A 14,401-nucleotide genomic window follows, 5' to 3' on the forward strand; every position below is an offset into this window, starting at 1 on the left:
CAGTAAAACAGTTTTGTGTCTCTGGATTGTGCATCATCATAAATGAAGAGCTGGATCCAGCCTGCTTTTCAAAGGAGTGCGGCAAACATTGTTCATTGTGTTGAGAAAAAAGCACATCTGGAATCATTTGGGTCTTTTGTGAAATTCATTTACAAGAACAAATAAGTTTCAGTGACATTCCTTAGAGTGAGTAAATGTCCTGAATATGCTGAAATAAAGTGAACTCACTGACCTTGCAAAACACAATGTTGATCCGGTTTTGTATATCCAGTGTATACCCATCTGAGCTTTTCCATCCTGCATTACTTAAACATCTGACGCTATTGAAAGAATTGTGGGAATGAGCCTGATAATCCATCCCATCTTCATTGATGCACTTTTATTGCTGTTTTTGTGTATACAAAGTCATTCAGTCTCTGCTTGGATATTGTTTTTGCTGCTTGGGGTGTTCATACATACACACTCTTTGCTCTTTGATTTCCCGACATTGTTTGAAAAAGGAAAGGGAAAAAATGGGCCATATTCTGGGCAAATATCCAGCAACAACTCTTCAAAGCTACCTGGACTGTTAAGCTGGCAGTTTATTTGAAACAAATCAATTTTGGCATGTTCACATGGGCAAAATGCCAACTCTCTTAAATCAAAAGCATTGCCGCATTCATCATTCAATCAGATAAAGGTTTAAATACTGGGCAAAAGAATGAGACATTAATTTAGCAACTTGTCTTGCACATCGTGCCATTGTTGTGTGTGCGGTATAGTTGATGGAAATCTAAATAGCTGGCTTAAAGTCTACAAAAGATTTCTGTTTTGTGTGGAAAATGTGTGTAACGTGTGTCAGCTGTTTGCTGCCTCACTGTGGCTGAATAATTTGCTCCGAGGCAGGTCAGTCCGCCTCCTGCCTCTCCTTCCACAGGACAGGCCAGCGGATGTCCTGCACTTTAATGCAGCCAGTAGATGTTAGCATGCATTTTCTCTGCAGAGCAACTGTGTTAGTCTTTCAAATTTCTTGCACAGTGGCTTCACCATTTTGTGCAACATACTGTTATTATATAAAAATGCAGAATAGAAATGAAAGAAACTATGAGCCGTATTAATCTGCATCGTGAAGTCCGGGGTTTTGCCATACAAAGAGGTTTCTTTTTCCCCCTCCTGCCCGGCTGACTCACCACTGGAAAAACTGAACTTCTTGTGCAGGTCCCGAACAGCCCTTTGAAGGCGACGTGGATGTATTTGCTCAAAGTTTCTCTTTCTAATTAGACAACCAGTTGCTCTTTGTTGTTTTTGACAAGGCTTGATAAGTCAGGTGCTTTTTGTCAACACATAAAGATTTCTTTTTGGACCATAATATATAGAGTATAAAGGATGAGCAGCAGTTTTTTAAAATATGCTTTGTCTCCCTGATTACATACTTTAAAAGGACACTTTGATTTTGTGTGGATACTTAATAGAAACTATCTAGTCTTTTGTCATAAATAAGAGCCAGAAATAATGTGAAGTCATTCTGTTATTGTCTACGTATGTATAAACAGTTGTCATGTTTTGTGTTTTCATTTTTTTATTTTGTATTTAACTTTTGTTTTTGATTCAGTCCAGTTTCAGTTCGTTTACAGAGCAGGTTGGCTTGTTTCAGTTTAGTTTTTATTGTTTTGTTTATTCTTTTAGTTTCAGTATGCGTTTAGTTTTTATTAGTATAAGTATTAGTTTTAGTTTATCATTACAATATTGGGGGTATTTGTCGGGGAAAAATTTAAGAAGTGAAGAATAGGTTTTACATAAGGGTACATCGATCTAGATTGATACATCGATCTAATGATCAGCCTTCCAATATTATTGTGCAAAAACAAATGACATTTCCTGTATATTTGAGTGATATTTTACTTTGGTTAGTTTTTAGTACACAATATTGTATCTGTTAGTTTTTGTGTTCTTGCTTTGTATCTTAACTGCATCCTTTTTGGTACACTCACCGTATTTCTTATTTTGCAAGAAAGAAATGTCACTGGAAATACAACATAGCTGCTTCGCTCTGTAACCAACAACCGAGTCAGTGACTGCTAAAATTGACGTCATGACTCAAACCTTAACTAGAAAACAGAAACTCAAGCTTTATTTCACTATCAATAACTTTCATATACAGTATTTAATTAAAAAATAACAACAAAAAACCCCACATTTTGTCACTTAAAAAAACGGACTTTGGTGTCCGCTTGATTTACGCTTGCTGTGGCATTTCTGAGCATTCCTCCGGGCCTGGCAGCTCTCCCTTGGCTCTCTGCAGCGGACAGTGCTTTAACTCTCTCAACACAACTGGAGCAGTGCGGTGATATACAATGACAAGAGTGTTTGTGAATGTCAACAAATCCAGTCCCTTCCTTGTGTTTCCCCAGTTTGTTTGCTTCGTTGTGGCGCAGCAGTCTTAAAGGATCCTTTTATTGCCTTTGCCACGGTATTACTTAACATTCTGTGTATGCTTGCGTGTGCAATCCATCCCACTGTCCCATAGTGACATGTAAGAGCTTTCACTAACATGCAGTGCTCTCCGGGCCTGAATACAGTATCTGTGGCAAGTGTTAAGCAATACTCAGACTGTGCTTTGCAAGAGGTATAACCACAGCTGAGAATAGAATATTTCTACGAATGTGGTACATTATTGTCTATTAGGCAAACAAAATTCACTCCAGGCTAAATGAATGTCTTTCTAAATTAATCTCATATCTTTGTTTTCTTCCTCCCAGGTACGCCCAGCCATGATCGAGGACAAGGGTCACCGTGTGACCGACTACTTTGTGGTGGCCGGGCTGACAGACAAGTCCAGGCCCCTGGAGCAGGACCTGTCAGAGACCAAGTCCAGCGGGCCCAAAGCACCCATCACTGACTTGGCTGTCATTAACAGGTCGGCAGGTGAAACGGTGCCCGAGGGCTTCACTTGTATCGACACCACTTACAGCGGCCAGCCAGCAAACCTTAATCATGGCAGTCTGAAGAGCCCGGAGCTGTTTCTCTGCTACAAGAGGGGTCGAGGGAAGTCTCCGCTCATTGACATTGGGTAAGTCAGTTTTTTATGTCACTGTTTGTAATCTGAAACTTTCCGGAACTTTGAATTAGTTGCTGGTTTTACTGAAACACTTACTATGAAATCAAAAATTTCAGTGATGAAATTGCAGATCGGTCTGAGTCAACAATAAAGCACACGACTAGAGCAATTACAGATAAGATTAAAGATCCTTTAAGTGTCTGGCAGCAGAGCTTATCGCTTGCAAGCACAGTGACAGAATTTTACCTTGAGAAATATTTTTGATAACATGCATCATTAGTGATGTTTAAGAGGCCCTTTTCACCCAAGCAATTCTGAAATGTCACTCTAGGAAAAGCATGGGTGTGAATAGTAAATTAGGGGTGAGTAGTCGATCGTGAGATGATTAGATCTAAGAATGTGATTTTGAAACAAAGAATCATTCCATTATGGCTGCATGGGATGCTTGATGTCTGATTTTACATTGAATTATTTGGTTTTTCCCACTCAATCATATGAAGTCTATTTTGGTATAAATGAGTTCATCAAAAGTAGCACAAGCAAGAGTGTTCAGTTCAACTCTGATGGCATCAGAAAACATTTTGTCAAAGGTGGAAGGAAGTAGGTATGCTGACTACTAGATTCACTCGCCCCTGTTGCATCATGGACTTCTCACTCTCAGCCGCACCTCTTGACTTCGGTCCATTCATACAGTGTTCCCGCTACCTTCTACTATCTTACAAGAGGAGACTCCATCATGATTCACTTCATCAGATCCAGTAAGCTTAAAGCTACACCTGCTCTTACTAATTCACAGAGGAGCCAAAAATGTTACCTACATTTCATCACTGGTGCTTTGTGTCCGTTAACTACGCTTTATTGAGAAGGATGACGCAACTGCCTGAGGCATTTCGGTTCTCCACACACCTTAGTCTTTGTCTACAAGTCTTTCTGTGTCTCCCTCTAACAAACTGGAGTTTCCAGTTACAAGAGACTCTGATCTCTGAAAGATTGCCCGGCAAAGTCAGGCTGTTCAAGCCGGAGTTGCTGTATAAAGATTGCAACACGTATTCCACTTGTTCTGTGATGAATTTGGTTAATTTCACGTGTAATTAATGCAATTCCTTTCTGCTAAATGTAGCTTTAAACTATAGAAACACGCAAAAACCCTCATGACACTCTGCAGCCGTCAGTGCACTGAGCATAAACAGAAGATCATATGTCAAGTCACGTTTCCTTGAAGAGGTTGCGAAACCCTTCTTAGCATGCAAACGGACATATGGGGCGGATAAAAAAGAGGCAAACTTACATTCAAGGATTCACAGTTGCTGTCAAGCTGCTTTATAGTTTGCTTTTTTCCTTTGGTTGAAGCGCCTAATCAGTCATGCACTTTAATGAGACTGAATAACAGATTTCACAAGCTTCTTTTCTGTTTTGCTACAAACTGAGGGATTATTAAGAGATTCCTGATGTAAAATTCATGACTGTGCGGTCTATTATTTATGATGATAGGATGTGTTTTAATAAAAATACCATAAGTAAATGCATTATAGTACGGCTCACTTTCTGTTCTGTTTTAGTTGAGCTGCAGCACAGAAGGTGGGTAAATATTTTTGGCCATGTTGCAACACTGATGTCTTCCCCTTACCATCAGCTGATTTCTGTCCCACCTGCTATCCACTGAAAGATTTCATGAAAAACTAGCAACCTGTAAATCATTCATTCTTCCCTCTGCCACCTCTGCTGTCAGTGAAGGCAGCATTCCCAGCCCGGGGCTCCACAGCGTCACGACTCACTGTGCCCATTAGGACTCTGTTTTTGTTGCCTAAATGAGAATTTGCTGGCAGCTGTCCTCCTGGCCTCTTTAGGTTTGTCCTGCATTCTTTCAGAATAAATGGACTGTTTCAGGACTATTATATCTGCAATGGCTGCACCGTAGCCTGCACAAGATTAAAAAATGTGTTTTTGGGGTCTGTCTTAGTTTAAAGAGGGCAGCAATCACGGCTTTCGGCCTCCCACGTGGCATTGTCCAGATGGAAAGGGAGGACATGGAGCATGCTGCCATAGAAGCCCTGCAGTCATGCAAAAAAATGAAAAACAGTTGGACACTGATTGCTTTCCTGACTGCAACTTTTAGCTGTGCAATACTCCACAGCAGGAGTGATAAGGAAATGGAGACTGGGAATGCACAAAATATGTTGGCTGTAATCCATATTTTTACATTCAGGAGGATCTTGATATGAAAGTTTCCTTTACTGTCTGGGATCTGAATGAGTCAGGCGGTAAATATGTCTGAATCACATCACCCACTGAAGGCGGGCTTCTCACCGAGGCCTCAAAGGGAAACCAGAGCTTTAAGAAGAAAGTCAGTGGTGCTGACCACACACTGATCCTCTCTGTAAAACAGGACAAGCAGAGATTATCCTCACCATAGAGCAACACTCAGCCTCGTGCTTTTTGTCTCTAAAGCCTTTTTCCTAAATCAGTCTGAATTTGGATTGATGTGTTTAAATGGCAGTTACAGTGCACAAAAGTTTCCTTCCAGATAATTCAGGTAAAAGCAAACGGAAAGTCTGTTAAATGGAAACTTGAGTTTGCGTTTTTCTGACAGCTGGGAAAACTTAGAGCAGCATTAATCATTATTTTTATACTAACAATGGATCAGATGACAAGGAGTCACTCGGGTTTGATACTTTTAAGGGTACCGACTGAGTTATGTTGATACTAAGGAGTACTGATTCATGATACCATTGGTACCAAATTTTGGTAGCTGTGAGCGCATCAGGGTGAGAACGCCAGCAGCCTGGATGCCAGGCGTGGACCTCCGACAGCTTCAACTTCAGCACCTCAAATCCGAGGGAATACCTGAGGGGAAAAAGTTTTTTTAATTTTTTTTACTGTCGCTGTGATGCAAAGCATAGAAAATTATACAAAGTAGAAATAATTACCCGCACAAAGTATGTAAAAATGTAAAATATAAAATAGAAACACAGTAATAATAAAACAATTAGCACTAGTATGTGGATATTTAAAAAATTATAAGTATGTTTAATGTGCTGATTGTAAATTGTGTAACACTACAATGGTCTGGTCTATTTTCTTTTCTATATTATTTTTGTAACAGCCCAGTATCAACTGCTGGCCAAACACAAGCAGACAGACAGATGAGATGATTAGCTTTGTGTGTGATCAGAAAAGCACAGAGGAGCAAAATGGCTTTTTCAGTCTACCACATCACCCCTGCAGCTTCATCTTTTTTTTGTCATTATAGAGAAAGTTGAGTCTTGAAAAAAGTTACAATTGTGTGCTGATACTGAATTACAGGTACTGATAACAACGCTGGTTACCCAACTCAAGGAGTCACTCATAGTGATGGATGAATTATCACCAGACTCTGCAGTTTCCCTCAACTCTTAGGAGCATTTCAGCATCTTTCAGCTCATTGTTTTTGTTTTACAGCCTGCAGCTTTACTGATTTGTTTGAGCCTAACCGCTCCCATCAGTGTCATTTCCAGCCATTCTCAGCAAAAAAGTATTGGTAAACTTACTTGGTACCACCTGCATAGCAACAGAGCCATGCACAGACAAAATTAGCATAAACTAGCGGACTGGTGGACTGAAACAGAACAACTTCGACATGTGAAAAACGTGTTTTTTTCAAAGTCTCTGTGTTCTGTTTCTCGCATACTGTCAGAAAGCATGAGTTGGCCCATTGCTGATGAAAATATAAACTAGACAGCACTAAGAAAGCATCTTTTCCTTGAGGTTTTGTGATTTTTTCCCCCCTGGAAACTCCAACTTGGTGATTCTGCTTTGGAGGACTCTCTGTTCTCTCTTTGTTGTGTTGGTTGGTGTTTTTCATTGAGCACCAAACAGAAATTCCTAGATTTTCCTTTTTTTGCAGTCTTCTTTCTCTCTTGCTGTCTGTTTCAAACTCCTGATTTGTATTCAAACTTGAATGTCCGTATTTTTTGCAGTGGGAACTGAACTGTTGCATCATTAGAATGGGAGCTATGTGTGTTTTTGGCAGTGAGGCTTGTTTAAGAAATGAAAGCCATGCCTGACAGGCAAACTGAGTCCAGGACAGCACTCTCACTGAGCTACTCAATAGTGTATGAGACTTTTGTAGTATGTGCATTGTAATAAGTGGCTGTAATGCCAGCATTAGCACTGCTCTGCTATCTGCCATCCTAATTTCTGCACTATTTTGATTACTTTTGCACTCACATAAAGACATCTGAACATCTTTACTCCTGGGTTACATCTTTATTTTTCTCTGCTGTCACTTTTTTGACATAGTTTCACGTCATTGTTAATTTACAAACTGACATTTTTACTTCCTGTTCGTTGTGTTTACCAGCGTGCTTTATGAGGGTAAGGAGCGTCTGATCCACGGTTGCGAGGTCATCCAGGCCACACCGTATGGCCGCTGCGCCAATGTCAACAACAGCTCCGCCAACTCGCAGCGAATCTTCATCACCTTACGCCGCGCGCCACCCGTCCAGCCTCAGAATTCCCTGGCAGTGACAGACATCTGCGTCATTGTCACTAGCAAAGGCGAGACGCCACCGCATACCTTTTGCAAGGTGGACAAGAACCTTAACTGCGGCATGGTAAATTTTTATTCCTTAACTAGTACTTGTGCATCATTAGTTCATGTTCAGATGTGTAACATCTGTGCTTCAAACCTTTCAGTGGGGCTCTAATGTGTTCCTGTGTTACAAGAAATCAGTATCTGCGTCCAACTCCATCAGTTACAAAGCTGGTGAGTAAAACTCAGGTATTTGTCTGACCATGTTAGAAATTCCCAGCAAGGAAATCTCTGGTTTTCTTTGAAATTTTGGAAAACGATTTAAGGTTTTAAGGCTTTCAATAGTATTAATTCTTTCTAAAGTCACACAGTCCTGTTAAATGTTGTGATGTGTTGATATCAAAATGAAGTGAAGTTTTTGCAGCTTTGTGTGCTGTCGCAATCAGCCTCTGTCACGTTTTTGTCTAAAAGTTGAAGCGAGCGGCACCTTCAGTGTGTCTGATCTGGCAGGAGATAACTACCGCTTATTACAGCAGGCATTTCTCAACGGCTGGGTGACATTTTCACTGACTGAATGGCCTTTGGAACAATTCACTGTGCAACACACGTTTAATCAGTGTTCATATAAATGTGTGTACACACACACCCATGCAGACGCACATGCTGGCTTTATCTTTTTGGCTGGCCTTTTTCGTGAGACGGCTATTTATTCATCTCTGACAACGGGACTTCCTGCCACGCCCATTATTTGTGTGTCTCCAGGCTTGTTTGTATGAGCGTGTGTGTCTTGTCAGAACGACACCTCATCAAACACTGAGGAGCTAAACACTTATTCACTGAAAACGAAACCAGAGTAAACTCAGTGATTACTACTTATTTTCAGAACTAAAAAAAATCAGTTTCTCCCGTCTCTTTGACTATCTTTTGTTTAATCCCTGTAGAAAAAACCCCCAGAATTGTAGCCTGTCTGGAAATATGAGATACTTTGTAAACTTTATTTTTTTTAATGTATTTTGTAGAGCCCGACTGATTTATCAGTCAGACGATTTTATAGGCCGATATTAGTCCATCACAGAGATATCAGTATCGGCTTATATGTTGTCTGACATGTATAATATGAAAAGTTCATTTACGATGGAAAAAAAGATGCTTAGAATAATTTTAAAATTCAAATTCAAGTTTACTGTATCAGTGCACTAATGTCATTTTTGACAATGGGGTCAAATATCCTGTCTCCATTACATATCTTTGTCGTAAGACATATCAGAAGGATATACTATATCAGAGGGATAATGGCTTTACATATATATGTATTCATATAAATTAATTTTTTACTCCTCAATATTGGTACTGGCATCAGCCGCCAAAATCCAGAATCGGTTGGCCTCTAGTATTTTGTTGAACAGTACTTTATTATTAGGTCAGAACAACACTTGAGTATATAACTATGATTTTTTTGTTTTTTCCCTTTGTTCTCAAGGTCTCATCTTTCGTTACCCAGAGGACGACTATGAGTCTTTTCCTCTGTCAGAATCTGTCCCTTTGTTCTGTCTGCCTATGGGGGCCAAGATCGAGTGTTGGGCACCAAACACACGTGACCCTCTGCCTGTCTTTTCCACGTTTGTCTTAACCATCTCTTCTGGTGAAAAGGTGGGTGGCTTTGAAAAAAGAAAGAAAGAAAGAAAGAAAGAAAGAATTAAACAAGGGCTATGGTTGAGAAACCTTTTTTTTTTTTTAAATAAACAAAGATTTTTCCCAGATTTAACATTTACATTAAAAATATTTCCATTACAGTTAAATTGACTAGGAAGCCAAAAAGTTAGAATAATTATAATATTAATCATAATTTGTCTGTCTCTGGTGCCAGGTGTACGGATCAGCCATCCAGTTCTACGAGCCATATCCAGTGGATCAGTTGAGCGAGAAGCAGAAGATCCAGCTGGGCTTGCTCACCACAGTGGAGAAGAAGATGATCCCTAACCGACCTGTAAACACCAATAAATGCATCTGCCTGCTGTCCCGCTGGCCTTTCTTTGAGTCCTTCCGCAAGTTCCTGATGTTCCTCTACAAGCTCTCCGTCTCAGGCCCACACCCACTGCCCATTGAAAAGTAAGAATCTGCCTGTTTTTAAATAGAATTTGTGGAAAAATTTGGAGAAATTCTTTGCCCCCAACATGACCATTTTTATATCAGTTATGCACCCTGTTATACCTTGAATTTGTAAAGGATTTTTTTTGCTTGCCTAAAGTGAACACAGAAACCAAAGACACAGAGAAGATTCTTGATAAATTAAAGTCACAAGGGTACACGTTTAACAGCTGAACTATATCAGTATGTATGTTTAGAAATGGGCAGTATAATTCAATCCTCATTTATCCAGTCGTATGCTCAGTGCTTCCCAAACAGACAGTGCTTTCCCGGGGGAACTGAGTTGAAACTAACGTTCTCTTCAAATTTTACCTTACCTAATACGTTGGGAGCTGCTGAGCTACCACTGCCTCGACCAGTTAGTTTATTTGTGTTATTGTGTGACTTAAACGAACCCTTTAAAACACCACAGTCATATAATAACACAAACTAACTGGTGGAGGCAGTGGTAGAACAGCAGCTCCCGTCTTCAGTGAGTTAAAATTACTGTTTTTGCTTCGAGATCACACAAGTTTCACATTCAGTTCACTTTTGAATAGTACGTTTTTGTTGGAAATTCAAGTGTTTTGGAAGTACTGAGCATACCACTGGATAAATTAGACTTAGATTAAACTGCACAAGTTGTGTCAGAGTTTGTAAATATATGTTTTGATATAGTTTTGCAGTTGTTAATGTGGACCCCTATGACTTCAATTTATACAGAATTTTCACTCGTTCACCATGGAGACATTTTAGAAAAATGAATGACTTCAATGTAAGATTTAGTAACTGATACACAAATGGACATCTGCAGAGTGAATTATTCTGTTAATGCTAAGCACTGTCCACATTTCAAAGCTCATGTTTTGTGAGGTTGAATCTAAGTTGCTGCATGTGCTTGAAAATAATGTGAATATATGATATATGACCACATTTTATTTCCCTCTGCAGGCACATCTCGCACTTCATGCACAATGTGTCATTTCCTTCCCCTCAAAGGCCAAGAATATTGGTCCAGGTGATATTTTTTTTCCCTTTACATTTTAAATAATTCAGATGATGCTTTAACATGTGTATGAGTTTGTTTTTATGGTTCCTTATATAAACATTATAAAATGTGTCCTTTCAGCTCTCGGCACATGACACCCTGATCCTGTCCCAGCCTGTGTGTACACCCTTACCCCTCAGGTACAACTTTGCAATGCCTGACTTAATCATTTCACACCAAAATGGTACTTTGTTAAAACAAAAACCCGAGGTGACACTTTCAGTCAATTCTTTATATTTTTAGAGTTTAGCTTCCATTACAAGCTGAGTGTAGCTGTCCTTCAGTACATATCCTGTACTTTGTCTAAAAGGAAATCAGCTGAGCAGGGTAAAGAATAAAATTAAATATAATATATATAATAATATTAAAATATTATTCCAGAAAATAACAAAACACAATCAGTCTTGTTTAAATAAGTCTAAACAGCTTCGGGCATTATTATTTCTTGAAACTTTTCCCACTTTTACATGGCATCATTTTGTTTGCATCTAATTTGAAAAAGTCGAGCAGTGACTCTCTGGCTTCTCGCTACCTCTGCATGCTGCCTAAATGTTACTGTAAAAACCCAAAAAACAACGGTGATTGTCAGGCTTTTTGTATTCAACTTAATGCGACCCAATGCTGTTGCCGCCTTTGCGATTACGATTTACAAAGCTTAGACAAAATCTTAAACATTGCATGAAAAAACATTTATTTTTCCCTCTAAATGGTCTTATCAGAGTTCTGAAAAAGTCTCCAACAACACGACAGAATGTGTAAACAGGAAAACTTCATCAGCAACTAGGAACAGTTAATCAGGTCCACTCTTGGCAACACTGACCAAGTGAAACTTACTGGCCACTTTGTCTTAACGACATCAGAAACTGCTGTACATCCAGGTTTTCCATTATGAGCTTAACAATGTGAGTAGTTTAAAATGACCAGTTTTCTCTCTTACATAACATGTCTATCTCTAGTTACAAACCCAGTTAGAAACCTTTTTTTCCCCACTCCCTCCATCCTTTATGTATCATCTTCCTTGCTTTCTGTTTTGTTTTCCGTGCTCTGCCTGAGCTCATTACCTCATTCATCTCCCTCCCCTTCAGCGGGGCAGACTATGGCACTCTGCTGATGAATCTGGGCTCAGAGAACTGCGCCACACTGCTGCACTTTGTCCTGCTGGAGAGCAAGATCCTGCTGCACTCACTGCGGCCCGCTGTGCTCACCGGAGTGGCCGAGGCTGTGGTGGCTGTGAGTACGCGCCATCATGTGGACCATAGCCCAATATATTCAGACGCAGTATAACATGATCGCAGCGTCAGGTTTTTAATCTGCTTACATTTTCACTTCAAAGAAAATGAAGTAGAAAAAGATCAGACTGAAACATTAAAACAGCCATAACATGAAACACTTGTCGGTTTAAATAAAATTAAGCTCATTATTATTATTACCCACTCTCTGCTTTTTAACAGCCAGATTTTCACTTTACTGCCCTCAGACATATGTACAGATGTGTTGCCCTGAGAATTAAAGCAATAACATCAATATACAGTACATACATAAAGAGCATATTTACTTAAGTAGCACTTAAGAAAATACTACTTATAACCCCTTTTATGTATAATTATCCTTTCATCATTCGTTTTGGGAGGAAGCAACTCCAGGGAGGAAAATATAACCAAATCATCTGCATCAAAGAAGCAATAATTATGAGCTGACCAAAAAGACTGCCTGTTGCAACATCACTATACAAGTTCAATAAGAGTGGACATAATATGTTTAACTCCATTACTGACATTAAATGAATCAAGTACTACCTCATTTGCTCTGCATACTAGATCACAAAAAAGATATAGTTATATGAGTGAAGACTTTTCATAAATGATTTGATCAGATGCCTTAAAAGCATTCCAAAGAGCATTTTAACTTTGATGAGTGTGGGACTGTGTAGGACCATCAGTGGCATGACTATTAATTTCACTTGCTTTACGTGTATTAGATGACAGGAACAAACAGTGAGTTGTAAAAGGCTGTGAGGTATGAGCACAGTAAAACCAGCAGCGAGAAGAGGAACAGGTTTTTGAAAAACATGTTTTGGATGTTCAACAGTGAAGTGATTAATGCTACGTGCATTATGTCATCTAGATCCCTTACATTTCTGCAGATATTTCATCAGGATTCATAGTGCCCTCAGTTTAGTGAACTTATCAAGAACAAGACTTAACCTTAACTATGCAGACAATTGTAGAAGTCATAGTAATGCCTTTATTTCAACCGTGAAATAGCATTATAGATGATACTGGGGATTTCTGGGTATTTATTCTTTCACTCCTCAAAGTGAATTAGAGATAATGAACACTTAATTTTAATCAAATCTTGAGCAGCTTTTTTACCATTGTAGCTATACATTTAATACATGCCACTCTACTGTTACATCTGCTCTGTTATTATATTGCAAATTAAATGCTCAAAGTAACTCAAGTTGACAATTACAGTGCATTGTACTTAATATTACAAAAATATAAGCACTCCTCCAAGTATTTGACTTTTGACTCATTTTTCACTGAGCTTGGTTGTTTACTCTGCAGCTCCATGAGAATAAAATTTGCCAACCATTTCTCCTTGAATAAACAGGATGTCACAATCCTCAAAAATCCCCCAAACGCACTTGAAGTGTCGCAATAAATCAGCTACAATAAAGAAAGAAAAGCGTCGTATTTTATGCCCTTAAACTTGTCCTAGCTGCCCAAATTTATTTCTGGAGTTTGGCATTCTACGGAGGGAAAAAGAATTTTACAGGAAGAAAAAAGGTTTCTTTTTGTTCTCAACTGTAGACTTCTAAAACATACAGGAAGGTTTAAGTGTAATGTAAAACTCGTAATTACTATCGGTCTGGTTGTGGTAATTGGGCCTCTCTCTCCTCTCCTCAGATGATCTTTCCCTTCCAGTGGCAGTGTCCCTACATCCCCCTGTGCCCGCTTTCTTTAGCCGACGTCCTCAACGCTCCTTGTCCATTCATAGTGGGCGTGGACTCCCGCTACTTCGACCTTTACGACCCCCCGCCAGATGTTGTCTGTGTGGATCTGGACACCAACACGATCTACCTGTATGCTGCGTTTTGATACTGAACCCATGTCACTGCCTGCTCCGACTGTATATGTCTAGCTTGCATGATGTTGAACTATCTCAAATATTGCAGCATTAAATTGTCAAAAGAGCACATTATTTTAGCAGCACTCCTGTTACTTCCAGCTAACTGCCTTTGTGGTATTCTTGTGTGTTGCAGGTCTGACGAAAAGAGACACAGCAACTGGAAGAACCTCCCAAAGAAGCCCTGCAAGAGTCTCATTAACTCGCTGAGCAACTTGCACCACCAGCTGGCCACTGGTACAAACAGCATCTCATCTCCTGTTGTAACAAAATCCTTCAAAGTATTGTCTCTCAAAAGATGAGGATTAATTTACAGGGAATGGGAACAAAAGTTAGTGTATAATCTAGTTAAGTGCAAACATAGCCAAACTAAAATAGACCATAGACCGAAATATAACAGTCTAAAAATACTTTTGCATTACATTACATTTCATCACCTTGTATGTCCATGTTATTCTGTCCACCACCCGTGTATTATATAACATATGAGCTGAAAGATGAAAGCACATTTGTATAGAGGAAGTCAGTTTTTATATTTAAGATATTAGAT

General features: G+C 39.4%; 1 protein-coding gene across 3 annotated transcripts in view; it reads left to right on the forward strand.

Annotated features, from left to right (window-relative positions):
- The window catches only part of dennd4c (DENN/MADD domain containing 4C), a 38,242-nt gene that overhangs the window by 10,751 nt on the left and 13,090 nt on the right, over window positions 1–14,401 (forward strand). For all 3 annotated transcript variants that reach the window (XM_042512773.2, XM_042512772.2, XM_042512774.2), the window contains exons 2-11: window positions 2,739–3,049; window positions 7,377–7,629; window positions 7,712–7,781; window positions 9,028–9,197; window positions 9,415–9,656; window positions 10,626–10,692; window positions 10,804–10,862; window positions 11,808–11,952; window positions 13,632–13,807; window positions 13,988–14,088. In XM_042512773.2, the coding sequence (XP_042368707.2) occupies window positions 2,751–3,049; window positions 7,377–7,629; window positions 7,712–7,781; window positions 9,028–9,197; window positions 9,415–9,656; window positions 10,626–10,692; window positions 10,804–10,862; window positions 11,808–11,952; window positions 13,632–13,807; window positions 13,988–14,088 (1,582 nt within the window). In that variant the 5' untranslated portion in view covers window positions 2,739–2,750. The remainder of the gene's footprint in view (window positions 1–2,738; window positions 3,050–7,376; window positions 7,630–7,711; window positions 7,782–9,027; window positions 9,198–9,414; window positions 9,657–10,625; window positions 10,693–10,803; window positions 10,863–11,807; window positions 11,953–13,631; window positions 13,808–13,987; window positions 14,089–14,401) is intronic.

This window comes from Plectropomus leopardus, chromosome 23 (genome assembly GCF_026936395.1).
Source record: "Plectropomus leopardus strain MGB_pleo_1.0 chromosome 23, ASM2693639v1, whole genome shotgun sequence".
NCBI classification, from domain to species: Eukaryota; Metazoa; Chordata; class Actinopteri; order Perciformes; family Serranidae; genus Plectropomus; species Plectropomus leopardus.